We start from the raw sequence: 26,072 nt of genomic DNA, 5'->3' as shown, positions 1-26,072 counted from the left end.
TTTGAATGGACCTTGAAATATTTATATTAATATATAGTATTTATCCACGTGTATTATTCATGAATGCATTTAAATTGTGTGTAGATGTTATTGAAATTTTTAAACAATTTTTTGTTATCTTGGCACATGCTGTATGTAATGAGGAAATGGGAACAGAGTCACAAAACAGTCTTTAAGCAGCAGTAATGTGGATGAGCCGGTGTCTGCTGCACATAATCCTGCAGTACTAAGTTAAAAAGGATTTTTTCATAGATGCAAGACTGGACTGCTTGTTGATATTAATGAAGGATGCTATACGAATATAGTGCTTATACAAATGGAGCTGACTGTTTGACAAAGGAAACATAAATAAACTAATTGGAAAAATTTGAACACAACATAGAGGACAAAGCTGACAATAGCAAAGACAAACTGCACTCTTTAGAGCAATATACATCTAATATATAATGTTGGTACAAAGCTGTATGTGTATGGATCCTATGAAAGGACTCCTTGGGGCAAAAGTCTTCTAAAATAGCATATTGGTCATTAAGACAAAGTTGCCAATGATTATATTACAATATAGCACCATACTGGGCTGCTATTAAGCCAGAGGATGTTGTCGCTCTGCAAAATGATGCACAATTCTGAGAGCTTTTCTAAATTCTGTGAAATGCATTCAGCTGGACACATCCACTAACATCACAGCTACTATCTATTAAGTTGTGCATGTGATTTGTCTGATGAGCAGAACAGAGAAAAAAAAAGTTCAGTGATTTAGTGGAATTTGTCAAAAAAGCAGGCAAGAATAACCATATCCTAGATACCCTAGATAAATATCCAATAAATATTCTAAATATCTGAGACACTGTGCAAAGACAAAAACCTCAGGTAAGACAAAAGATGACCCACACTGTAAAAAAATTAAACATAAAAAAAACCCGTGAAATGCTTGGCAGCACAAGTTGCCAAACATTTACTATTAATGGAAATAATGGTTAAAGAATGTTTTTTAAAAAACGGTCAATGAAGCAGCTGCCAATCAAAAACTGTAAAATTAAGGTACAACATCCTATTTTTTCTTAAATGTTTTTTTCTTTTCTTTTTTTTAACTGTTACTTTACAGGTATTGTCTGGATTATCATTGTGAAACATTCTCTGTGAAACTTTTTTGCAGTTAACCATCAGCTAACAACAGCACACATGCAAAAACGAATAACTATCACTGCATTAGCAACTCCATAGTTACTGCCTTTAAATAAAGCACCATGCAGCATAACATCAGTGTTTCTTGGTCTTCTCCTGGACTGAAGCACAAACTCTACTCTTCAGCTCTGTAATGTGTGAGCTGGTATTAAGAAGTGCACAATGAAGAATCAGAGTCAAATGGGGTATTTAATAAAGAATTCAGGAGTAAATCCAACATACAGCTTCACAGAATCCAAAACAACATTAATAGCGGACAAGGAATTAGGGGAGAACACAGGACTTATAAACAGTGAACGTAATCAGGAAGAACAGAAACAGGTGCAGTCATTAATCAAAAACCATGGCAACTAATAAGGGAACACATAAATGAGAACAGAGCAACTAAACCAAAACAGATCATGACCGTGACAAGCACAATGATAACCCACAAAACTCTGACAACAGAAACCCTTTAAATTCCAAAAGAACATTGAACACTAACAGATCTCTCTAGATCTCAGCATCTTCACTTATTACAAACCAGTCTGACTTTATTTTTTTCATTAAAAAAAAAAAATTCTTATTGAGAATTAACAGAGGTTTAGATGTTGATGTTTTATTGAAACGAATAAAGTTTGAAGTCACTGTTGTGAAGACAAGCATTTGCTTTAGTTGGGCTTCTGACCCTTCACTTTTTAGCAATAATTTTTCTCTGGCTTCTGTAACTGTGCGTTTCTATAGCACATTTGTTATAGCAAAACCTGCGAGAAACATTCTGATCAGATGAAGTTGTTTAAGTACTGATGATGATCTTGTCATCATATAGTAGCCTGATTCACTAACATCATAAGAAATGTCTAATGTCCGAGCATGTTAAATTTATTAATTTCATTTTGTTGTAGTCTTAGAATTTTACTGCTTGAAATGTAGCCCTGCTTTGATATTTTGAAGGTTTGTAAGTTATTTAGAGAAGAGCATGTAGAGTCACAGTCATCAATAATCTGCATATGAACCTCAACAATGGTGACAATCGGCAAAATATTCAGATCTGCTCTAATCGTCACAAGCTTTTTGTTGATTGTCACCATTGTTGAGAGTCATGTGCTGATTCTTGATGTTTGTGTGAGTCAAAAATTCCGTACAATGTTAAAAAAGTGAATCCCTGACTGTCGTAACATCACAAGACCGCTGTAAAAAAAAAGAAAAAAAGTAACATTAAAAGCTAACAAATTCAGATACAATACTCATGATGTGATCAGGATAATATATGATGACTAACTCATCAATAAGTAATCAGGTTTATCTGATCAGATTTTTCACTAGCAATTTTTGTTATAACAAATGAGCCTTAGAAACACAGTTATAGTAGCCAAAGAAAAGCTGACATTATAAAGTCAAGGGTCAGAAGCCAAATTAAGCAAACACTTATCTCCTCAACGGTGACTTCAAACTTAATTATTTTCAATAAAACATTAAGGTCCCACTTTATATTAGGTGGCCTTAACTACTATGTACTTACATTTAAATTAATCATTTGATACAATGCACGTATTGTGTACATGCATGTTTTTACATTGTACTTATATTTTTTAAAATACCTATACGTACTTACATCTGTAATTAATTTCTGTAATTACATTTATAATTACACTGTCAACCCATCCCTTACACCTTAACCCACACTTAAACCTACCCATACCACCAAACCTTTCCCTAACCTTACCCATATCCCACCTCAATAACAGCAAATGTGTTTTGCAATACAATATGAACATAATAAGTACATTGTACTTATTTTTTTTATGTAAGTACATAGTAGTTAAGGCCACCTAATATAAAGTGTAACCAACATTAACATCTAAACCTCTGTTAATTCTCAATAAGACGGTTTGTATGAAAGAAATAAAGTCAGACTGGTTTGTAATAAGTGAAGATGCTGAGATCTAGAGAGATCTGTCAGTGTTTGAATGTTCTGTTGCTGCCAGTAATGTGACGTTTACTTAATTAATTAATTAGTTAATTGGTTAATTTTACAGTGAAGGTGTTTGATTGTAATAATTTAGCAAATGCCTGTAAATTAACAGTGTTGTCAGCTTGTTTAAATAAGGAGATTTTATTTTAATTTTGAGGTTTTTGTTTGGCACCCTGTGCTGCCAGTCATTTGACCGTTTTTTGTCTTTTGTTTTTCAGTGAAGGTGTTTGATCATAAAAATTAATGAAATACCTGTAAAATAACAGTGTTTGTCAGCTTATTTAAATAAGGAGATTTTACTTTAATTTTATGGTTTTTGTTTGGCAGCTATTGCTGCCAGTCATTTGACCATTTTTCATCTAACGGTTTTGTTATTGTATTAATTAGAGATTATTTTTGTAATTTTACATACATTTGTTTGTAATTTAAGAAAACAGAAAACATACTGTATAAAAATACAGTAGTTTTTCTATATAAAAAATGTGAATTACTGTAAGTTGTCATTAATGTCATAAAACTTAAAATAACAGCCAAGTAGTTAATTCAGAGATCATTTTACAGAGTTTTGACTGCAATTCAAAATAAAAGAAAACAACCTGAAAAAAAAGTTATTTTCCGTAAAATTGATTTATTTTATTTTTTTTACAGTGCAAAATGTCCGTAAATAAAGAACTGCCACAACAATTCAACATTTCAGTCTTATAATGTATAACTGCACTTCCTGAAGTTTATATGCAAAACAAAATCCCTTTTTCAGCACTGCATATCAGGAGGATAGGCCATGTGTAAAAGTACATTTCCATAACTAAAATTGAGGATCTGGTAGTGCAACAATACAATGTGGAAGACCATTGTGAAATGTCTATTGAAGACAAATGGTATCAATGCAAAGTGCACTCGTCCCTGTCAGAAGATTCAAAACAGATCTCTCCTTCTTTCTATGACATTCTACAAAGGCCATTCTAGATTCATGGGAAAGGTCATCAAGGCCTTACAAGCACTCTCTTGGGTGTTCTCCTGTGTTTTCTCTCACCTGTCAGATGTTAATAGCCAGAGATGCGTGCAGCCCAAGAACACTGATATCCAGCAAGTGCAGCACCAGCATTTTTAGCATTCTTATGGCTTTGTAACAACCTGAGGGTGAGTAGATGATGACAGAATTTTTAATTTTGGCTAAACTTTCCCTCCTTTAAAAGAAAACTCTCGGAGGATAATACAAGCTTGACATTCAATACCCCCTCAGATGCACACCATGGCAGGCCGGGTTCATTGCGTCTGCATCAAAATAAAGACTAGTACAATTGAACGTCCCATTAATAAATTACTGCTACAGTTGGAATTACTGCTACAGGACATACAGTACACAGCTAACTCTTCAAATTACCTGACTGTAGGAACACTATATATATATATATATATATATATATTTGCAATGAAAGAAAACAAGTAGATAGAATAGAGAGTGGTAGCATCAGAGGGTCAAGTGTAGATGGAAGAGATGTGTCTTCAGGCGTTTCTTGAAGCGGGCTAAAGACTCTGTTTGGATGGAGTTGTTCAGGTCATCGGTGTTTTATGTATAAAGACTATGAGAAATTATTTAATTGTGCTGTTAATTTCACAAACTGTCAGTTTAGTTTTCATTCTCATGGACTTTTAGTTTGCTTGTGTGCTATTTCCTGTTGTATTTGTTCACGTTTTCCGCATCTTTGTTTGTTAGCATGGATATTCATTTAATTGTCACAGCTGTTCATATTTGAGTTCGTCATCAGTGTACAATAGTTCTTTCTGATCCTCGAATCTGATTGGCTGATAAGAGTGTGACATTAGAGTGATAACAGAGATCCTCCAACCGTTTCACTGTTTCACTCCGCTTGCCGTATTTCTCACAGTTAGTGTCATGGCAGATGCCCAAATCCACTATAATTTAAAAATAATATTGTTTTTGTGTCATGGAATGTTGTTTTAAGAGTATTATTGCACGTTGTTATTGCATAATGGGGGGGGGGGTACATTTAACTGTTCATAAGGTGGATTGCCTGGGGGAAGAAACTGTTCTTGTGCCTGGCTGTCCTGGTAATTGGGGCCCTGTAGCGCCAGCCAGATGGCAAAAGTTCAAAAAGGGGATGACTTGGATGTGAGGGATCCAGAGTGATTTTCTGAGCCCTTTTCCTCACTCTGAATGTATACAGTTCTTGAAGGGTGGGCAGGGGGGCACAGATAATCCGTTCAGCAATCCAAACCGTTCTCTGTAGTCTTCTGATCCCTGATTTTGTAGCTGAGCCAAACCAGACAGTTATTGAAGTGCACAGGACAGACTCAATGACGGCTGAGTAGAACTGTTTCAGAAGCTCCTGTGGCAGGTTAAACTTCCTCAGCTGGCAAAGGAAATACAAACTTTGTTGGGATTTTTTTACAGTGGAGTTGATGTGAGTGTCCCACTTCAGGTCCTGAGAGATGATGGATCCCAGGAACTTCAATGTCTCCACTGCAGTCACAGTGCTGTTCATGATGGTGAGTGGAGAGAGCAGGGGGGTTTCTCCTGAAGTCCACGATCATCTCCACTCTTTTGAGCTCCAGATTGTTTAGACTGCACCAGACAGCCAGCTCTTTAACCTCCTGTCTGTAGGCAGACTCGTCACCGTCCTAGATGAGGCCGATGAGTGTGGTGTCGTCTTCAAACTTCAGGAGCTTGACAGAGGGGTCTTTAGAGGTGCAGTAGTTGGTGTACAGGGAGAAGAGCAGTGGGTAGAGAACACATCCCTGAGGGGCACCAGTGTTGGTGGAGCGGCTGTTTGACATGAATTTCCCCAGTCTCACTAGTTGCTGCCTATCGGTCAGAAAGCTCGTGATCCACTGACCGATAGAGCTAGGAACAGAGAGCTGGGTTACTTTGGTCTGGAGGAGTGTTGGGATGATTGTGTTGAAGGCTGAACAAAAGTAAACAAACAGGATCCTCACATAAGTCCCTGATTTGTCCAGGTGTTGCAGGATGTAATGCAGTCCCATGTTGACTGCATCATCCACGGACCTGTTTGCTCGGTAAGCAAACTGCAGGGGGTCCAGTAAGGGTCCAGTGATGTCCTTCAGATAAGCCAGAACCAGTTTTTCAAATGACTTCATGACGACAGACGTTAGAGCCACAGGTCTGTAGTCATTAAGTCCTGTTATCTTGGGTTTCTTTGGAACAGGGATGATGGTGGAGTGTTTGAAGCAGGAAGGGACTTCACACAACTCCAGAGATCTATTGAAGATCTTTGTGAAGATGGGGGCCAGCTGGTCAGCACAGGGTTTCAGACAGGCTGGTGTCACACCGTCTGGGGCTGGTGCCTTCCTTCTCTTGTTCTTCCTGAAGACCTGGCACACATCTTCTTCACTGATCTGAAGTACAGGAGTGGGGGAGAGGGGGGTTGCTGGAGTTATTAACGGTTGTGTAGAGAGATGGTCAGGACGGGTGTGGGGGGTTTCAAATCTACAATAAAACTCACTCAGGTCTTCAGCAAGTTGCTGATTCACCTCAATGCTGGGGGATGGTGTCATGTACTTGGTGATGGCTTTCAGGCCTTTCCACACTGAAGCGGAGTCATTGGAAGTGAACTGATCTTCCGGCTGTTTAGCGTAGGTCCTTTTAGCCACTTTAATCTCCTTATTCAGTGTGTTCCTGTTCTGATTGTACAAGACTCTGTCCTCTTTGGCCTGACGAAGGTGTCTGAGTTTTGCTGTAAACCATGGCTTATTATTGTTGAATGTTACATAAGTCCTGGTGGGAATGCATATATCCTCACAGTAACTGATATATGAAGTTACAGTCTCTGTGAGCTTGTCCAGATTGGTGGCAGCAGCCTCAAAAACACTCCAATCAGTAAGGTCGAGACAGGCTTGTAAAACCCGCTCTGTCTCGTTGGTCCATCTCTTTACAGTCTTTACTACAGGTTGAGCAGATTTAAGTTTTTGCCTGTAGGTTGGTATAAGATGAACCAGGCAGTGATCAGAGAGCCCCAAAGCTGCCCGTGGAACAGAGTGGTATGCATTCTTTATTGTGGTATAACAATGGTCCAGTATATTACTTTCTCTGGTGGGACATGTAACATGCTGTCTGTATTTTAGCAGTTCACATGCCAGTTCAGGCAGTTCAGTTGTACTCTTAATAACAGCTTGTAAGACACAACCAACAAATGCACTGAGTAGCGCTGTCAATGGAAATCACTCTTAACAGATAAAAGTATAGCACGGCAAAGATAGCCTATCGCTTTCCTCATCAGACATTCAAACTAATGTTTTATTGTGAATATGAGATTGAGCTGAAGAATAAATGCTGTATCAGACACAGGTAATCACATTCACTCAGTCGATCTCTCTCTCTCTCATAATACTCTACTACACATAATACACAGCTTTTAACACAGTAATACAATAAGTTATGCACAAAAGAGGGATTTAAAAGACACTCCATTGTTGTTTCTTATGTACTTACACACTTGTGTCGTCAAACTGTGGTATAAACACAATATGTATAAGGATGTGAAGGCTTGGCCGTCATTAATTTTTGTAATTTTCAATGAAAAGAAAACTGAAATTATTGTTTTTAGCCCATCTGAATTTTCAGATTCCCCGAAATTGGATTTGGGTGGGATGTCTCTGTGTTTGAAATCATGGGTAAAAAACCTGGGATTCATTTTTGATGATGGCAGTTTGACCGTCAAATACATTTAGTTGTCAAAGCTTGCTTTTTTCAGCTGCGTTTGCTTTCTAAAGCAAAGCCTTTTCTTTCTTTTAAATATTTTGAAAAAGTAATTCACGCTTTTATTTGATCAAGGCTGGACTACTGTAACTCACTTTATTTTGGGATTAGTCAGACAGTTTTATCCCGTTTGCAGCTTGTTCAAAATGCTGCGGCTTGACTCTTGAGTGGGGTTAAAAAGAGGGAGTATATTACTCCTATTTTACGCTCACTACATTGGTTGCCTGTTCGTTTTAGAGTGGATTTTAAAATTTTGCTCCTCGTTTATAAATCTCTAAATGGTTTGGCCCCTACCTATCTCTGTGAGTTACTGACTGAGTATCAACCCATTAGATCCCTTCGGTCTTCCAACCAGGATCTATTGTTTACCCCTTAATCGAGGCTTAAGTGCAGGGCAGATCGTGCTTTCTGTATTGCTGCCCCCAGGCTTTGGAACGCCTTGCCACTATCCATTAGACAAGCTTCTTCTGTTAATATTTTTAAGTCAAGGCTAAAGACATTTTTATTTTCTAAAGCGTATGGCTGATGGGATGTTTGTATGATTTTATAACGTTACTGTTTGCTTGTTGTGTGTTTTTCAGTTTTTAATGACTTACTGGAAAGCACATTGGTCGACAGAAGTTGAAATTAATTGTGCTATATAAATAAATTGTCATCATTGTCAAATGTCAATATCACACTCGTAGACGTGAGATATGGCTGTATATCGGCACGCTGTGATTACCTATGGCCGAATCACAGCTGTGTCGATATACAGCCATATCTCACATCTACAAGTGCGATTTAAGTTCCTTAGTTTCTTCAGTTCTTTGTCAGTTGTTGTTTGTGTTTAAGTATGCACTGTTATGCGTGTGGACTTTACTTATTAAAATTACCTTAATTTTGAAACATTTGACTTTTCGTCTTTGGATCATGCTAGTATGTGAGAGTAGTAAATAGTCTTATGAACTTTAATTCTTCTAATTGCATGGAATGGTATGGCCACTTAAATATTTCATTTAATTTTGAATGGACTTCAACATTTTTATATTATTATATGATATTAATTTGCTAATATTATTAATTTATGTATTTATATTATGTGTATATTATATGTAAATAATACACAAAATATAATGTATATGCCTGGTGGCACATATTTAATAAAGAACATGAACATACTAATTTTGTCTAATTTTGGAATACTGCTTGTTGATATTAACAATTATATTTTTGACATGGTTGCCAATCAATAATTGAGTTACAGGCCTTAGATATAGGTGAAATACTGGGTTGCAGAATATAAATAATACAAGCAGTTGAATAACAGATAGTTTCATTTAAGGGCGAAAAATCTATCATCTGAATTTATATACACTGAACAAAATTATAAACGCAACACTTTTGTTTTTGCCCCCATTTTTCATGAGCTGAACTCGAAGATCTAAGACTTTTTCTATGAACACAAAAGGACTATTTCTCTCAAATATTGTTCACAAATCTGTCTAAATCTGTGTTAGTGAGCACTTCTCCTTTGTCGAGACAATCCATCCACCTCACAGGTGTGGCATATCAAGATGCTGATTAGACGGCATGATTATTGCACAGGTGTGCCTAAAGCCGCGGTCACACTAGACTTTTAGTTCCTTTGACTTCCATTCATATGCATGCAAATGTATTAGTCCGGAAACGCAAGCCCGTGCGAAAAGTTTGCGCATTTCGCTGCGTTCCAAAGTTCAAGCTTGGTGAACTCTGCCCTGCGAATTCACATCACGTGACACCGTGTGACCAACGGCAGATCAATACATAACAGCATGACCTCCTTTCTGAATTAAAAGAACATGAATTTAAAACTGCAGCGCTGCAGGAAAGTGGAGTAGATTGCATGTTTTTACATTTTAGATGTAAACAAACATTTACAATTTGTTACGTGTTGAATTTAGGTTTTTAAAAAGACGCTGCACAGCGTGACGTCATATCATGACTGCGGCTTTAGGCTGGCCACAATAAAAGGCCACTCTAAAATGTGCAGTTTTATCACACAGCACAATGCCACAGATGTCGCAAATTTTGAGGGAGCATGCAATTGGCATGCTGACCGCAGGAATGTCCACCAGAGCTGTTGCCCGTGAATTGAATGTTCATTTCTCTACCATAAGTCGTCTCCAAAGGCGTTTCAGAGAATTTGGCAGTACATCCAACCGGCCTCGCAACCGCAGACCACGTGTAACCACATCAGCCCAGGACCTCCACATCCAGTATCTTCACCGCCAAGATCATCTGAGACCAGCCACCCAGACAGCTGCTGCAACAATCAGTTTGCATAACCAAAGAATTTCTGCACAAACTGTCAGAAACCGTCTCAGGGAAGCTCCTCTGCATGCTCGTCGTCCTCATTGGGGTCTCGACCTGACTGTAGTTCGTCGTCGAAACCGACTCGAGTGGGCAAATGCTCACATTCGATGGCGTCTGGCACTTTGGAGAGGTGTTCTCTTCACGGATGAATCCCGGTTTTCACTGTACAGGGCAGATGGCAGACAGCATGTATGGCGTCGTGTGGGTGAGCGGTTTGCTGATGTCAACGTTGTGGATCGAGTGGCCCATGGTGGCGGTGGGGTTATGGTATGGGCAGCCGTATGTTATGGACAACGAACACAGGTGCATTTTATTGATGGCATTTTGAATGCACAGAGATACCGTTATGAGATCCTGAGGCCCATTGTTGTGCCATTCATCCACAACCATCACCTCATCTTGCAGCATGATAATGCACGGCCTCATGTTGCAAGGATCTGTACACAATTCCTGGAAGCTGAAAACGTCCCAGTTCTTGCATGGCCAGCATACTCACTGGACATGTCACCCATTGAGCATGTTTGGGATGCTCTGGATCGGCGTATACGACAGCGTGTTCCAGTTCCTGCCAATATCCAGCAACTTCGCACAGCCATTGAAGAGGAGTGGACAAACATTCCACAGGCCACAATCAACAACCTGATCAACTCTATGCGAAGGAGATGTGTTGCACTTTGTGAGGCAAATGGTGGTCACACCAGATACTGACTGGTTTTCGGACCCCCCCCCCCGGACCCCCTCAATACAGTAAAACTGCACATTTTAGAGTGGCCTTTTATTGTAAGGCACACCTGTGCAATAATCATGCTGTCTAATCAGCATCTTGATATGCCACACCTGTGAGGTGGATGGAGTATCTCGGCAAAGGAGAAGTGCTCACTAACACAGATTTAGACAGATTTGTGAACAATATTTGAGAGAAATAGGCCTTTTGTGTACATAGAAAAAGTATTAGACCTTTGAGTTCAGCTCATGAAAAATGGGGGCAAAAACAAAAGTGTTGCGTTTATATTTTTGTTCAGTGTATATATTTAGCAAAATCATGCACAGTGTAATTGAAGTCCGGCATTCTTTTAAAATTTGATTCTATTGTCAACAATGAAATGGTAATTAAGATGCATCAGTGTCATTTTGCTTTAAGTTCACTTTTAATACACCTGATCTTAGAAAATGAATGCTTCCCCCTTGCAATTTAGTATGATGCACAGTTCAGCATAAACCAAGAGAAACTGAAGACTAAGATTCTCCACGATACCTTTGAGCTCATATGGATCAGTTCACTATGATGGTCTAGGTCTGCTGGCGAAGCAGATAATGGCACCTTCAAACAGTGTGCTGTGACTTTTGCCATGAATAGTACCCAGAACAAGTTGGTCAGCTCCTTGTAAATGCCACTGTTCTTCTAGGTTCTGCCGTGCTGTCCAAGCTTTCATCTGCAAACGTTTTGCACTTTCTCACCCAGCATTTTTTCTCTGTGTCATCACAAAGCAATGCAGCGACTCTGTGGTCAGCAAATTCATGTCATTCTTCTGCAGTTGCAAACATTAGAGTTCAAGGCAGCCACTTGAACGAACAACACTTTTTCTTCACTTTCTCTTCCGCTCTACTCTACTCTCTTCTGTGAACTGCTAATATTGTTGGCTCCTAAATTGCTAACGGTGTTCCTCATTTGTGAGTCACTTTGGATTAAACCGTCTGTTAAATTAATATATGTAAATGTAGTGGTGTTAAATATCTGCAGAATTCTTCCAAAGCATGCTCATAGAGTCACTCTGGCACTTCATCACATAGATGACAGAGCTTTAATGAGAAGACATTTTGAAAAATGTGTTGGAATGATGTTTACTAATTACATGACGTATTAGGGGACAGGCTACCAGACAAGCTAATGCCCTCTTTTTTTTTCTTTTTTTTTAAATGCATTTTTAAATGTAATTTTTATGTATTTTTTATGTAAAGTTCAATATTAAATACATTGTCATAAGACTTATATTTTTCCTTCCTATTGTTTTGTTTTTAAACTCTAAACACATATTGCCATGAAGGAAGCAGTTTCTCCTCTGGTTTTATCAATGCACCAATTATCAGGTAAAATCATATAAGAAAGGTGTGTCTGTTTTTTTTTATGGTTAACTTGTATGGTCTTAATTATAAGGGTTTGTAAAGATATGATTTAGAGAGAGTATTGATTTGGAGCAATTTAGTGTTGGACAGAGTGCGGGTAATGTGTCCTTTTAAGATATTCTATTTCACAGACTCGATATACAGGCACTGTAACAGGATAGGAACTATGATCAAATCTACATGCTTTAGCAGTGAAAAAAAAAACATTAGCAGGCACTTCTCATCTGAGGCCACTTTCAGTACAAGTGAAATCCCTCTGGAGCCACTAACGATGCTTTAAGTCTTGGAGTTCAAGTGATGGTGGTAATGCACAACTGGGACCTCAGTAAATCTCATTTCCTTAACTGAACCCAGGACCTTTAACAGCCAAAATCCTTAACCACTAGACTACCACAACCCTCCTGCGAATTCTGCTTGCATTATGTCTACTGCCTGCAATCTTTCTCAAGTTGAGAAGATGATTGAGTAATATAAATTTCTTAAAGCTTATGGGTCAGAAAGCCAGGATAATGAGTTTTATATAATGTTGTTTTTATTATGGAGGGGGAATCTGTACTTTACTTCTGTAGTATTTTTGGAAACAAAATGTATTCATGTAACCATTGTTTTAAATTTGATTTAAATGAGATTTTAATTAAGACACAATTAAAAAAATGAGACATTAGTGTCATTTAGGAGAACATGTTCACTTTACAGGGGCTCCACTTTACCTTGGATCTTTCCACCGGATCATGGCAAATAGGCAATGGGTGCAACCGATTTCTTCGCTTCACGAGCCCACGTGACCAGGACACATGCTTAAGGCAATGCTCGCAAGCCACCATAATATACATGCATTTATGTATGTATGTGTGTAATCATAATCATTGTTCACACTATTATTGTATTTATTATTGCATTATTTCCATTAGTATGCAGTATGCTGTTCTCTGTTGTGTTTGTAGGCCTGCTGCATCTTGTCATCAAGGTGTTTTGTTTCTCTTATTGATCTGTGTTTTCCATGTCTTTGTGATCTGATTCAGTCTGTTGCAGCCAGATAAAGATTTATTGTGCTGAATCACTGTCAGGATGATGCATACACAAACAACTATATGTAATTTTGCAATCTAGTAAAGTCTAGGAGGTGTCACAATGAAATCTTTGTGCAAATAATGCTAATTTATCAGTTATGTGTACCCATCCGGTTAAGTCTGACATCACATGTCACTGTTTCCAGGTCCATGCTCTTTCAGATCCCAAAAGCAACATAGCAAACAATTTAAAATGTTAATATATACTCACAACAAGCTTAGGTAGTACTGAAAAATCACCATCCTAACCAAACTGTCAATTGGCCACACAGTGATTCATATTTTCTGAATCTTTAAAATATTGGTGTCTGGGACATCGTTAGGCCAGAGACTGTAGTATACACTGAGTTTTAAAAACTTAGCTTAATGCTGTGATATAAATGAATAGTGCTGATAAATGGCTGTTGAGTGTTCTCGCTTGAAACTGAATAGAGGTTTGGACCTTGAAACAGTATTATAGGTCAGTATGTCACAGCTTAACAAGCGGATAAGCCAATGCAAATCATTGGAAATCATTACCTTTGTAATATCCGCTCTCAGTGAATCCTGCCTGCACTTGAATATAGGTTCTCTTGTGTTCACAGCGTTGTGCTTGTTGAGAATATTCCTGAAGATCTGTCCATTCCACATGAGGACACAGTTTCACTGGCCGCCGGTCTCCGTGAGCTTTTGGATAAAGCACATCGATCTGTTGAGATCGTGTCACCATGGTGGGCACTGAACTCTACCGAGTATGAGTCAAAACCTACCCAGGTCAAGCAGGTAACACCCAACATAATGCAGTGTCAACACCTCATCTGATTACGTCTATGAGAGTTTCTTTTAAAGAGAACTAGATTCGTCCCAATACGACTGCATTTAAATGTGACTGTTTCTTCTGTCATCCTCAGGGTCAGATCTTACTCCATCAGTTGATGAGACTGCAGTCTCGGTCAGTCAGTTTGAAGGTGGTCAGTGGACTAACTAATTCTTCGGAGCTCAAGGCACTCACTAAGAGTGGTAAGTATATGATATTATTTAGCATCCACTGTCTAACAAAACCATCTTGTAAGACTCTCTTTGTTTGGACCAAGAGTAAAGAAGAAAAGGCAGAGGAATTTGATTACTTTAATAACAGGTTACTCCATTTGTGCGGAACACTCTAATCCAAAGGTGCCCAATCCTGTTCCTGGAGATCTACCCTCCTGCAAAGTTTAGCCCCAACCCTGATCAAACACACCTGAACCAGCTAATTCATCTTTTCAGTAGCACTTGATAATTACAGACAAACCTGAAGTCTGCAGGAAGATCTCCAGGAACAGGATTGGACTCCCCTTCTCTAATTATTGACCCAAGTAAACCTTCAATCAAACCTGCAAGAAATTTTAATAGAGCAATAAATTAAGTTCACAACGCAGATTCGGCATGAGCCTAATCATCCAGTCCTGCCAATCATCATTTCGACCGTATATAAGCAGCAGTCATTGTTCCGTCCAAGCGACTATTCTTCCGGCATCCCTCCACCACCCCTTCTCCTCCTTTAAATCCCTTCTCTTTTCATCCACACCGTATCATCATGGGGGTTCTTACTCTGAGCTTGAGCCGAGCCTCGGGTTCGAGCCTGCTTCGCGGACAGCAAGCCAAGTTTGTTTACCATTATCTGGCAGGGCTGAATGGGCAGGCAAACTCGTGAAATTAAAAAAAAAAGATGATGAGGGGGAACAGTGTGTACCTACTCTTTTTAGATCCACTCCCAGATTTATCCACGTCTACCTCAAGTTCCCTCCTTGAGCTTTTTTCCTACTACTCAGATTCTCCCTGGCCCTCATCTGCTCAAATACTTCAGATAGCTGAAGACAACAGGCTTTGGAAAGATTCCTGAAAAATTAAGAAAGACCACTGGACACTCAAGAGCAGAAGACTAGAGAGCAATGATAGGAGATAAAGCAGGGAAACCGGGACTACTGAAGGTATGGGAGAAGTAGTGAAAAGTGGGAGAAGTGACATGGTATAGCTAATTATAGCTGAAAGGAGAAAGAGACAGAGAAGGAATACTCGGGGTTTCGGGGAAAATACTGGTGGCTTTACAGACTACATAGAAAATTTGGGATGAGCTGTAATCTTACGAATAAACCCCAGGGATTCGAGATGGGACATAGGAGAGGGCATGAGTGGGGTGTCTGGAGGGGTAGAAAGTCAGGAAGACCGCTGGAATCTTGCAGGACTCAAGAAATCAGGAGAAAGTGGAATCATGCCAAAACAGTTCAAAGGGTCTTTGTATTAGTACCATGGGTTCTTGTGTTTTGGGATCCCACCAAAGTAGCTTATACTGGCGTAGTAGCATATTATATGTGAGAGCACTGCTGTACTGAGGAGGGGATCCAGGAGAACATCGCCCTGTTGAAAAATCCAGCATATGCTGATTAGGTATGTTTTGAAGCATGGCTGCTGGTTTAAGCTGGTCCTTAGCTGGTCATGAGCTGGTTTAAGCTGGTCCTGAGCAGGAGCTAGTTGCTTAGGACCAGCTAAGGACCAGCTTAAATCAGATCAAACCAGCAGCCATGCTTCAAAACATACCTAACCAGCATATAACCACCTTAAAAGTAATTTCCTAATTGTGCAATGACGTCAAAAAAAGACATCAAAAAAGGGAAGTTGCTATTGAAGACCTAAAGCTGCACTAGAAAAAAAAAAAAAATCTGTGTGAGCTCTGATTATTGGTTTGTTTGACTAGAACTGCTATGTGATAATCAAGGGTTTATGTAAAAACATGTTCTACTACACCGTACATCATTCATTCAAGTTCAACATGAAATTTAAAACAAATAATGGTGTAACAATCTGCAGCAAAACAGCCAAGAAATTGGTTGCAAATGTCTATAATATTTATTCTTTCTTCTAAGTCGTACTTATTCAGAGAAATACAGTAAGTGTTCTTAATGACAGCTATTTGTAGTACAACTGTTTACACAAATGCAGCTGTTAAAATACAAATAAAAGCATGCATGGTTAAGTAGTTCAGTCTTTTTCCTTTATGTTTGGACTCTATATTGGCTGTTGATGGCACTTGGTGTGAACGATTTGAGAACCAGTGATTCATAATTGACTGTTTTGTTCGTTTATCCTCCAGGTGCAGAGGTGCATTACCTGAACATGAAAGCCCTCATTAAAGGTCAGCTCAACTCCTCCTTCTGGGTGGTGGACAGGAAGCACATGTACATAGGAAGTGCTGGAATGGATTGGAGGTCACTGTCTACGGTAAAGAACAACTCTTTAGTTAAAAGCGCATTTAAAAAAAAAAAAAAAGGTGGGTTTTTTTTTGGCTTTACTAATTCTTTAGTTCATTTGATTATTAATCTGTATGTTGGATTTATGTGATATGGCATGTTCTTCATTGTGTTTAGTAATATTTCATTCATCTGGTGAGTGAGGTGATGTGTTATTTTCACAGATGAAGGAGTTGGGCATCATTATTTATAACTGCAGCTGTCTGGTGTCGGACCTGCACAAGATATTCAGCCTCTACTGGCAACTGCAATATAAAGACTTTTTGCCGTCAATATGGTCCAAGAAACTGAACGCTCTCTATAACAGAGACAACAACCTTCAACTGCATCTGAATGACACTGAAGCAAAAGCATACTTTTCAGTGAGTTGAGTTAGAAGTGTTTTGATTTTTCATCTAACCGAAGTCTAGTGGAAGCAGAAACATGTACTGGTGCACAGAAATGATCCTTCATTTGATTTGTCTGTAGACCAGAGAAACAAGCGCGCTGCCACCTTTAGAACTCTGTCTTTGTACACCCGTTTTTGCAGTAGCTATAGCATTGCTGTTGAAGAGTAATTAGCTGATGAAATGGATTTACTTATTGTAGAGTTAACAAAAGTTGTCTTGTGCATTGTTATGTTTGAAATGGATGTCACTAGTGTCACTAATTTGTAAGACTTTACCTTCACACTGTGGAAATACAAACGGAAGACAGAAGACAACGAGTGCATGCGCTCTATAGGCACACTACAGTAAATAGAGCGGAGAGAGACAGGCTTAGAAATGCAGCATTTCAGCACCATTTATAGAAGAGAGATTTGGTATTATAAATACATAAAAACATATAGGTTTCCATTGATTAAAGGTCGCATTGCTTTTAATATCCTTTTCAATCAATGCAGTCCTCACAGAAAATTAACAAGAATCATTTATCAGTGACTGCAGCTTCTGGTATAGCTTGACAGCTGCAATCGGTCGCCTGCCTGCTTCACACTTGATCAAATACCTGACTGTGAGATGGGTTATATTTCAAAAGAGAGATGAATCATTGCCGCTGTCATGGTCATGTACTGGACACGCATGGAATACAAGTGGCAGTAGCAGTGAAACTGACCAGGTGTTGATCATAGTTTTCATGTGGATGTTTCATGTTTAGAGACTTTCTGACCTCACTGTATGCAAATACACTGCAAGTATTACTTCATAGGACTGATAAAGCTGACTAAATTGGGCACACATGTTGTTAAATAATTTTTTTTTACCCTTTGTTGTGCTAGAGTTCTCCAGATGTTTTTTGCACAAAAAAACGGACAAAAGACCTCGAGGCCATTAACAGAGTCATCCAAGAGGCTGAGACATTTATCTACATCTCCATAACCAACTATCTACCAATGCTCAACCACAGCCAACCCAGGTGAGTCCTGTGACATGACCAAAATATCTAACATTAGTATTACCATGTAACACTTGTGATTTAAATTATGCTTGCAAAGAAATGTGTTCAATCAGAATACATGGCTAAGATATATTTGCACCAGCATCAAGCAATAGGCTAATTAGACCATGCTAATCTCAAAGTGGCTCTTGGGAACTTGGGACACAATTATTTTTAAATCCAGTCATCTGAATAGTAAATGTCATGTTACTCTCATTAATTGACTGATGACATCACAAAGACACAGTCTCAAACCCTTTCCTAGTAATTACCCTAAGCTGAGACATCAGAGACAGCGGACAGGAAAAATGTGTTCATTACACACATTTAAGAGCCCACAAAAGACATGTTGTGCTTGCATACTATAAGAAATACCAATTTTGTGATATATAAATACGTTTGTCAGAATACCTGCTAAATGTCCTTGCAGGAAGGAAGAAGCTTATTTAGATCAAATGTTGTAGTTATGACATCTACCAGCAGTTCTAATGGGATCGTGCTCACAAGCCAAACCTTGACTACTAGATTTATAACACTATTGATAGTAGTAGCAGTATAGTGCATTACTGATGTTTACTCTATGTACTTTAACAGGTACTGGTCACGCATTGACAACATGCTCCGAGAAGCCTTGATTCTGAAAAAAAACATCAAAGTACGCCTGTTAATAAGCCGTTGGGAGCAGACTGAGCCGCTGACGCTGAACTTCCTGTGGTCTCTCAAAGCACTGTGCACAGAGTCAGTCAGCTGCTCAGTGGAGGTGGTGAGTGTGCATTTATCAAAGATTACCAAAGATTTACATGGAATAGGGTCGCTGAGGTTCTTCAACTATTGTTCACTTGTGATCGTTGTTTAACATTGTACAGCCATCCTCAAATCTGATCAAAAGCACTGGGACTTTTCTCTGTTTGTATCACTCCGATTGTCTGTGTTGGTTTCAGACCGACTGTCAGTCTGTGTATCCGTGCATGTGATTTTACAGCGACTCAATCTGCAGTTTACATCATTGTGCCACTAGGTGTCTGTCTTTAGGACCGAGTCACTGAATCAAACTAATTATTCAAAGATGCTGATTTATTTAGGAACCAAAAAAGTTCTAGATGTGTCCAAAACAGCAAACTTCCATAATTTTAAGAAAAACAGTGCATGTGATGAGTGGTATATCAGATTTATTTGTCTTCATGAAACAGTATATGAGCAATACCTGGATGATTTACTATTTCCTACTTGTAAATCTAATGGACAAGCGGTCTCCTGCAGGTGCTCTTCTTATAATTTAAATACATTTGATGTGTTTCACACAGTATCCACCAGGTGGTGCATAGAACAACATACTGTAGCTCAACGCATGGACAGGACTAGCCAAGGTGTTGCTGGAGTCAATGAATATGTAATAAGAATGTGTGATATTGTAATGAACCTCACTGAAGTCTATGCACTACATCCGTCAAAATACTTCACAGCAATCGATCGTTTTTTTACCCAAGGGAAACACTCTCTTTATTTCAGTTAGAAAGAATAAAACTCATAATGCAGATACAGGTGTAAGTACACTTGATGCATTAAAATAACTAAAACTGAACTAAAAATGAATAAAAATTATATAGGCAAATAAAAAAACATTAAAGTTGACAAAAACGCAACAAGATTACTAAAACTTTAAATAAAATTCAAATGAAAATGGAAAATATAAAAAGCATGGGGGCAGGGAAAAGAACAAAGAACAACGCACAACACCCCACATCAATTCATCTGCACACAATGAGCTTTCAGGTTCAATACATCAATAGTGCTCCATATTGGAAACAGCACACAAATCTACATGGCACACATAAATAAGGCATTTTACCATGTTCACAACCCCCGACTCCCCTCCCACACCACACACTCAGCCAGATCACTCATTCTTGTGCACACACACTAATGAATTAACACACTCCCCCCTCCCCAGGCCAACAGGAGTTATCCGTGGGGGTGAAGAGCATCCACAGAAAACACACAGTCAATCAGGAGAGAAGCAGTAGTGGGGCATAAATTACCAGTTCATTCACAAAAAATCCATTCATATTCAAGTCCAATAAGGGCAGAATCATATTTGTCATCTGCAGTACCTTTATGAAGAGCCAATTTGTAACCCTGGACCCCAAAACCAGTCATAAGGGTTTAAATACAAGTTTATGTCACAATAACACAAGTAAAAATGTCTGTGTGTCAAGTATTCACTGAGTTTTCGTTCATTGTAGTGAAGTGTTTCAGAAAGATATTCGCAGAGACGCATGAAAGCGCACCCTGTTTGTTTTCTTAATTTATTTAACAAAAGCACAACACTTTGTTGATATTGCGAGTGTAAACAATTAAAGTAGACCTTTTACAGTTTCAAATGATGTATTAATCTCAGGGGCAGACTGGGACAAAAGGTGGAAAATCTCTCGAACTTCCATTTTCCTTCTTAGTCTCATAGTATAGACCTACATTTATTTTAGAAAATTTTAAGTTTTACATTAGGACCATATATTATTGTTTTATCTTGCCTAAATGTCAAAGTTAGTACAATAATAGCTACATCTTGAATATATCTTTATGGAAAAATCTTAATACTGAATATGTTTTTGCATTAACATGAGTCATGTTTTGTTCTAAGGAAAATGAAACATGGTATTATTAGGCCTATGGTAAAAGTATAGTAACCATGTTTTTTTTGGGTTTTTTTGGTGGATTGATTACCATTTGTATAACCAGAAATTTACTACAAATACCATGGTAAAACTATAGTGTAGCAAAACCATTGTTTTTGTGGTTACCATGGTTTAACTATAGTAACCATGGTTTTTGGTTTTATTTTTAGTAAAACCACTGTTCATTTTCATAAGGGTTGTGTTGTTGTCTGCCTTAGATCCCACTAAACCTGTTTTAAAATGATGTGAATATTTGTCTGCTAAATTCCTACTCTTTACAATAGTAATTATGTCCTTTTGGTAATTTTGCAGTAATTAACTGCTACTGCTAACATTTGCTAGCAGTTTAATGCTTAACTAACTAAACAAAGACAAAACTACAATAGTCTATTTCCATATGTAACTGACCTGCATTTGAAGTCCTGAACAGGACAGTTTAGCCTCTCTGCTGCACCTGGGTTCTTCCACTCGAGTCATGCATCCTTTTGGCGGATGCGCGGATCGTGCGCGAGGTGAATCACGTTGCCAGTCAAGACTAACCGATTCATGATTTATTAGAGTTTTATTATTGAACGGCGGATTTGCAAATAATCACTTTAGTATATTCGGCAGGCAACAAAAACAACAACAACAATATTTATTAAAAAAAAAAAAAAAGTGTAGGGCAGCGGGCCAAATTGGCTGCCAGGCCACCTGGAATTCTCTCGGTGCTCCCGATGGCCAGTCCGCCCCTGACTCTCATCTGTACGATCAAAAATGACGAAACATTTTAAGTTATTTTTGCTGTTATCAGGAAAAAAGTCTGAAAAAGTTGAAGTGATTGTTCAAGTTGTTGTGTGTGTGTTCACTATCCACTATTGGCTACAGGTCACACCACTTTTAAATTTGAACAAGCCCCGCCCATGACTGGTAACAATCTCTGCCTAATTAGCTTAATTCCTCCCCTGAGTGAGCCACTATTCAGTCAAGAACAGTGAGTAATTTTCTGTTTTTCTTGAATTATTTACATATCAACAGCATAGACAGCAGTAGGTATTGCTGCTGTCACTTTAATACACAGATCTAATATACACGTGCGATTTCTTTCCCAGCTGTTTACATTCACAGACAGTGTTTGTGTGTATATGACAGTTTAAGCGCAATAAGATGCAAAAGAGAATTTAGTATTGACATGCGTTGCATCACAGCCGGCTTTCTGTGCGTTTCACGATTTTGGAGAACTGCAATGTCACGTGAGCGTGATAAATAAAGATCTGTTGGGTATTTTGAGCTGAAACTTCACACACACACACACACACACACACACACACACACACATTCTCAGTGTTGGGGAAAGTTACTTTTAAAAGTAATGCATTACAATATTGCATTACTCCCTAAAAAAGTAACAAATTACATTACTTAGTTACTTTTGCATTATTTTTTAAATCTGGGTAGGAATTGCTTGTTTGTTTTTAATATAAAAAGTTATATTTTTAGCAAATGTAAAAGCCCTTTCACACCAAAAAGTGAAATGAATAAGCCTCAGCCTGAAGGAAAAGTAAATACAAATCTGTACAGAAGAACACAGTAGAAGAAAGTTCAACACTCTTCAGCAATAAAAAAAATAAAATAAAATGAAGCACAAATGTTCATTTACCTAAAGTAATTTTTGCTTATTTGTCTGTTTGAATTGGATCATCGAAGGTCAGCAGCAAAAACATTGGTTAATAAAATGGGATTAAATACATAAAGGATTTCCGTTATTTAACCTATTCAATTATTGCAGTTTTGCATCATATTCTGAGTTTGTATTTCACTGTCTTTCTTCATTTTGAGGAATATGTGAATCTGTTTATGTTTTGTTGATTTTTTGTTTATTTGTTTGCGAGTGAGATGGGTAAATGCATTTTTATATTTAGCCTAGAACAGTAATATCATGTTTACAGGGCACCTCTGCACTTACTCCCAATTTCTCTCAACAAGGGGACAGAAGACTTGTCAGTCAATAAATGGGAAAACAAAGTAGCCTAATTGGCGTTACTTATTTGAAAAAGTAACTCAGATATTTTCTTGTAATTTACAAAGTAATGCGTTACTTTACAAGTCACTTGAAAAAAGTAATCTGATTACGTAACTTGTGTTACTTGTAATGCATTACCCCCAACACTGCACCTTCTAGGGACACCTGAGACTTATGTTACATCTTGTAAAAAGGGGCATAATAGGTCCCCTCTAAATGATGGTATTATTATTGTGTTTTTAATGCTGTTATTTGAATGTTATTAAACTTCTCATTTAGAGCACAGCACTGAAGCTTGCTTTTCTATTCAACTGTGTACCATAATAGCTTCCTCATTTGTTGTGATATGAAAATGTGATACGGTCATAGACACAGATAGCATCAGCTAAATGAGCAGCTGTGCGGATCCCTGCGATCAGAGCTAACAGCCACTGGCCTCGAGAAGGAGTCAAATCACTGAATGAATCTGAATAAATCTTTTAAGTGCATAGAATTCAATTAAGTGATGATGAATCAGAGGGACAGATCACCACTTGATTTCAGGCAAGATATAGAAGTCAATGGCAGTTTATTTGAACAGATGTATCAGAAATATGATCTGCTACAGTCTATTTTTCATTTGTGTTTATGTCCAAATACAACATTCATTGAGTAATCTGAGACATGGATGATTCTGAATTATCAGCTTTTGTTTCATTAGCTGTTAATGTCTTCTATGGCTGGACTGCTGTCACTTATACGGACCGAAACTGATGAAGTATGTACTCTGTTCTTCTTTTTGTAGAAGTTCTTCATTTCACAGAAGCAGAGCAATGGACAACTCTATGGAATGAATCAAAACAGATACATGGTGACAGACAGATCTGTGTATATAGGTGAGAACATCCTCTGTGTTGATTAAGTTGTTGATGTGATATTGTGAGGAAAAAAACATGTTTGAACAATTTCTTCTCCTAAAACCATGTTTCTGGGCTCTCAGGGAATTTAAACTGGGTGGGCAACGAGTTTGTCTACAGCGCCGGTGTTGGTGTGGTGATCAGTCAGCAGGTGGACCAGAACAACTCGACTGTAGTTGAACGGATGAAAGCTGTCTTTGAGCGAGACTGGCATTCCCACTACAGTAAAACACTCCAGCCAGACAGGATCCCAGCATGCAGCAAGCACACGGTCAAAGAGCAGCCTGCGGCAAGCGGTTCTCTCTGAAAACTTGTTTGAAAATCGCATGCAAATCTTAAACTTATCAATCAATTTGTTGGCTGTTTCCTTTCAGTTGTACCAAACACTTTGAGTTCACACAGCAAGCAAGACTTTATATCGAAACCATGTTTTGAAGGTAATAACTACTTTGCTATATCGTTTGGCCCTGATTTCACCTGGAATTAAGATGCATTTTCATGATGCAATCACAAGTGGTGCTATCAGACTCAGAGCTGTCGTCTTTATTCGTTTCATTCGCCTCCTTTAGCCTATTGCTTGGAAGCAAGGTAACATGGTTTGTCTGCTTTGACTGTATGTGTGCACATTACTCTGCACTCCCATGATTATAAGTGCTCACAGGAGATGCATTTGAGACACAAACATCTCGGATGGTACACACAAATGCATCTTAATGCCACATGGAAATGTTATATGAATTGTTTTAAGATGTTTGTCTCTGCTCAAGTGTTGCGCTGAGACTTTCTGTTCTAAAAAGAAAAAACTTTTTACCTTTATTAAGGGAAAAAATGTTTTCAATTTCACTTTCATTTTTGTATTCATAAAATTTAGAATGTGCTTCCCGATATTTTTAAGCATAAAATGGTGAGGCATGTTTAATATGCATTATCAAGCACTGTATTTGAAAGTTAATTTCATAAATCATTTTTACAGGCATGTTTTTACAAAATCTTTCTACAAATGTTCATATATCTTGATTTGTTTTGCTGATTCAGTATATATCTGCAAGGTGATTTATGATATGCAAATAGTGTATGCTGTTCTGTGTCAGCCGCACCACATACGCTGTGTGCGTCCAGTGGATATTCTTCAAAATGGCGCTACGCTGACGTGGAGGAGACAAATTGTTGAATAAAGTTATTATTTTTGTTTTCTTTGCGTGCAAAAAGTATTCTCATCGCTTCATAAAGTTCAGATTGAACCACTGATGGCAGATGGAGTATTCTGACGATGTCTTTCATACTTTTCTGGGCCTTGACAGTGTAATTTACATGGCAGTCAACGGGACAGTCACAAACCTCCCGGTTTTCATCCAAAATATCTTGAATTGTGTTTGAAGATGAACGAAGCTTTAAGGGTTTGGAACGACATGGGGGTAAGTGATTAATGACAACATTTTCATTTTGGGGTGGAGTAACCCTTTAAAGGGTTTGGGGGCAGTCGTGGCCTAATGGATGGAGAGTTGGACTTGTAACCCAAAGGTCGTGGGTTCGAGTCTCAGGTCCAGTAGGGATTGTAGGTGGGGGAGTGAATAACCAGCGCTCTCTCCACCCTCAATACAGGTGAGACCCTTGAGCAAGGCACCGAACCCCCGACTGCTCCCTGGGCGCCTCGGGTGTGTGTTCACGGTGTGTGTGTGTGTTTGTTCACTACTCACTGCTGTGTGTGTGCACTTGGATGGGATAAATGCAGAGCACAAATTCCGAGCATGGGTCTCCATACTTGGCCACACGTCACGTCCTTTCCTTTCCTTATATATCACAAACCTCTTTAGCATGAATACAAGCATGCAATGCCTAAACTCTAGAAACATAACCATGAAAATACTATTCAGTATATATCCACTTAACACCAGCCTCGATAACTGAAGCTGTATTAATACTCTTTTTTTTTTAATCATAGTTGTTAATCCTCTATGAAATATGCTAATGAACGGACTTTCATGAACTAGATTTTAATCGAACACCAGTGTTCACCAACAGCATTAAACATAGTAAAAAGAGTCTACGGTACTGTCACGTGTCTGCTTCTGTTTAGTTCTGCCCTTATTTAGTACTTCCTGTTCTCGTTTAGTTAATCTTTGCTCATTTACCTGTTTTGTATTCATCATCTCGTTTGCTCCTTTGTTTGCCTGCCTTTATAAGTCTTCAGTTTCCTTTTCTTCTTTGTCCTGGATTAATGTTATTTTCAATGGTCAATGTGTGTTGATGCTTATTAAAGACTCCTTTCGTTTACTCCTTCGTCGTGCGCTGATTTCTGCAACCACATACCGTGACAGGCACTTCTTGTTAATGATTTCTGGATTTCACTACTCTTACTTCCTTCTGAAATGTAGACAATGAATCATTAGAATTTCAAAGGAAATCTGGAGC

The 26,072-nt window shown here is 38.4% G+C and overlaps 1 protein-coding gene across 1 annotated transcript in view; it reads left to right on the top strand.

Moving 5' to 3' along the window:
* Positions 1–25,941, top strand: part of LOC131552409 (inactive phospholipase D5) — a 51,272-nt gene extending 25,331 nt beyond the window's left edge. Inside the window, exons 3-10 of the mRNA XM_058796179.1 lie at positions 13,990–14,167; positions 14,296–14,404; positions 16,515–16,642; positions 16,836–17,033; positions 17,930–18,066; positions 18,682–18,850; positions 23,549–23,639; positions 23,744–25,941. Of these exons, the coding sequence (XP_058652162.1) occupies positions 13,990–14,167; positions 14,296–14,404; positions 16,515–16,642; positions 16,836–17,033; positions 17,930–18,066; positions 18,682–18,850; positions 23,549–23,639; positions 23,744–23,967 (1,234 nt within the window). The 3' untranslated portion in view covers positions 23,968–25,941. The remainder of the gene's footprint in view (positions 1–13,989; positions 14,168–14,295; positions 14,405–16,514; positions 16,643–16,835; positions 17,034–17,929; positions 18,067–18,681; positions 18,851–23,548; positions 23,640–23,743) is intronic.
* The last annotated feature ends 131 nt before the right edge of the window (positions 25,942–26,072 follow it).

The sequence above is a fragment of the Onychostoma macrolepis genome, chromosome 13 (assembly GCF_012432095.1).
Source record: "Onychostoma macrolepis isolate SWU-2019 chromosome 13, ASM1243209v1, whole genome shotgun sequence".
Taxonomy (NCBI): domain Eukaryota; kingdom Metazoa; phylum Chordata; class Actinopteri; order Cypriniformes; family Cyprinidae; genus Onychostoma; species Onychostoma macrolepis.
The sequence above is the reverse complement of the archived record's forward strand: the minus strand, read 5'-3'. Positions and strand labels throughout refer to the sequence as shown.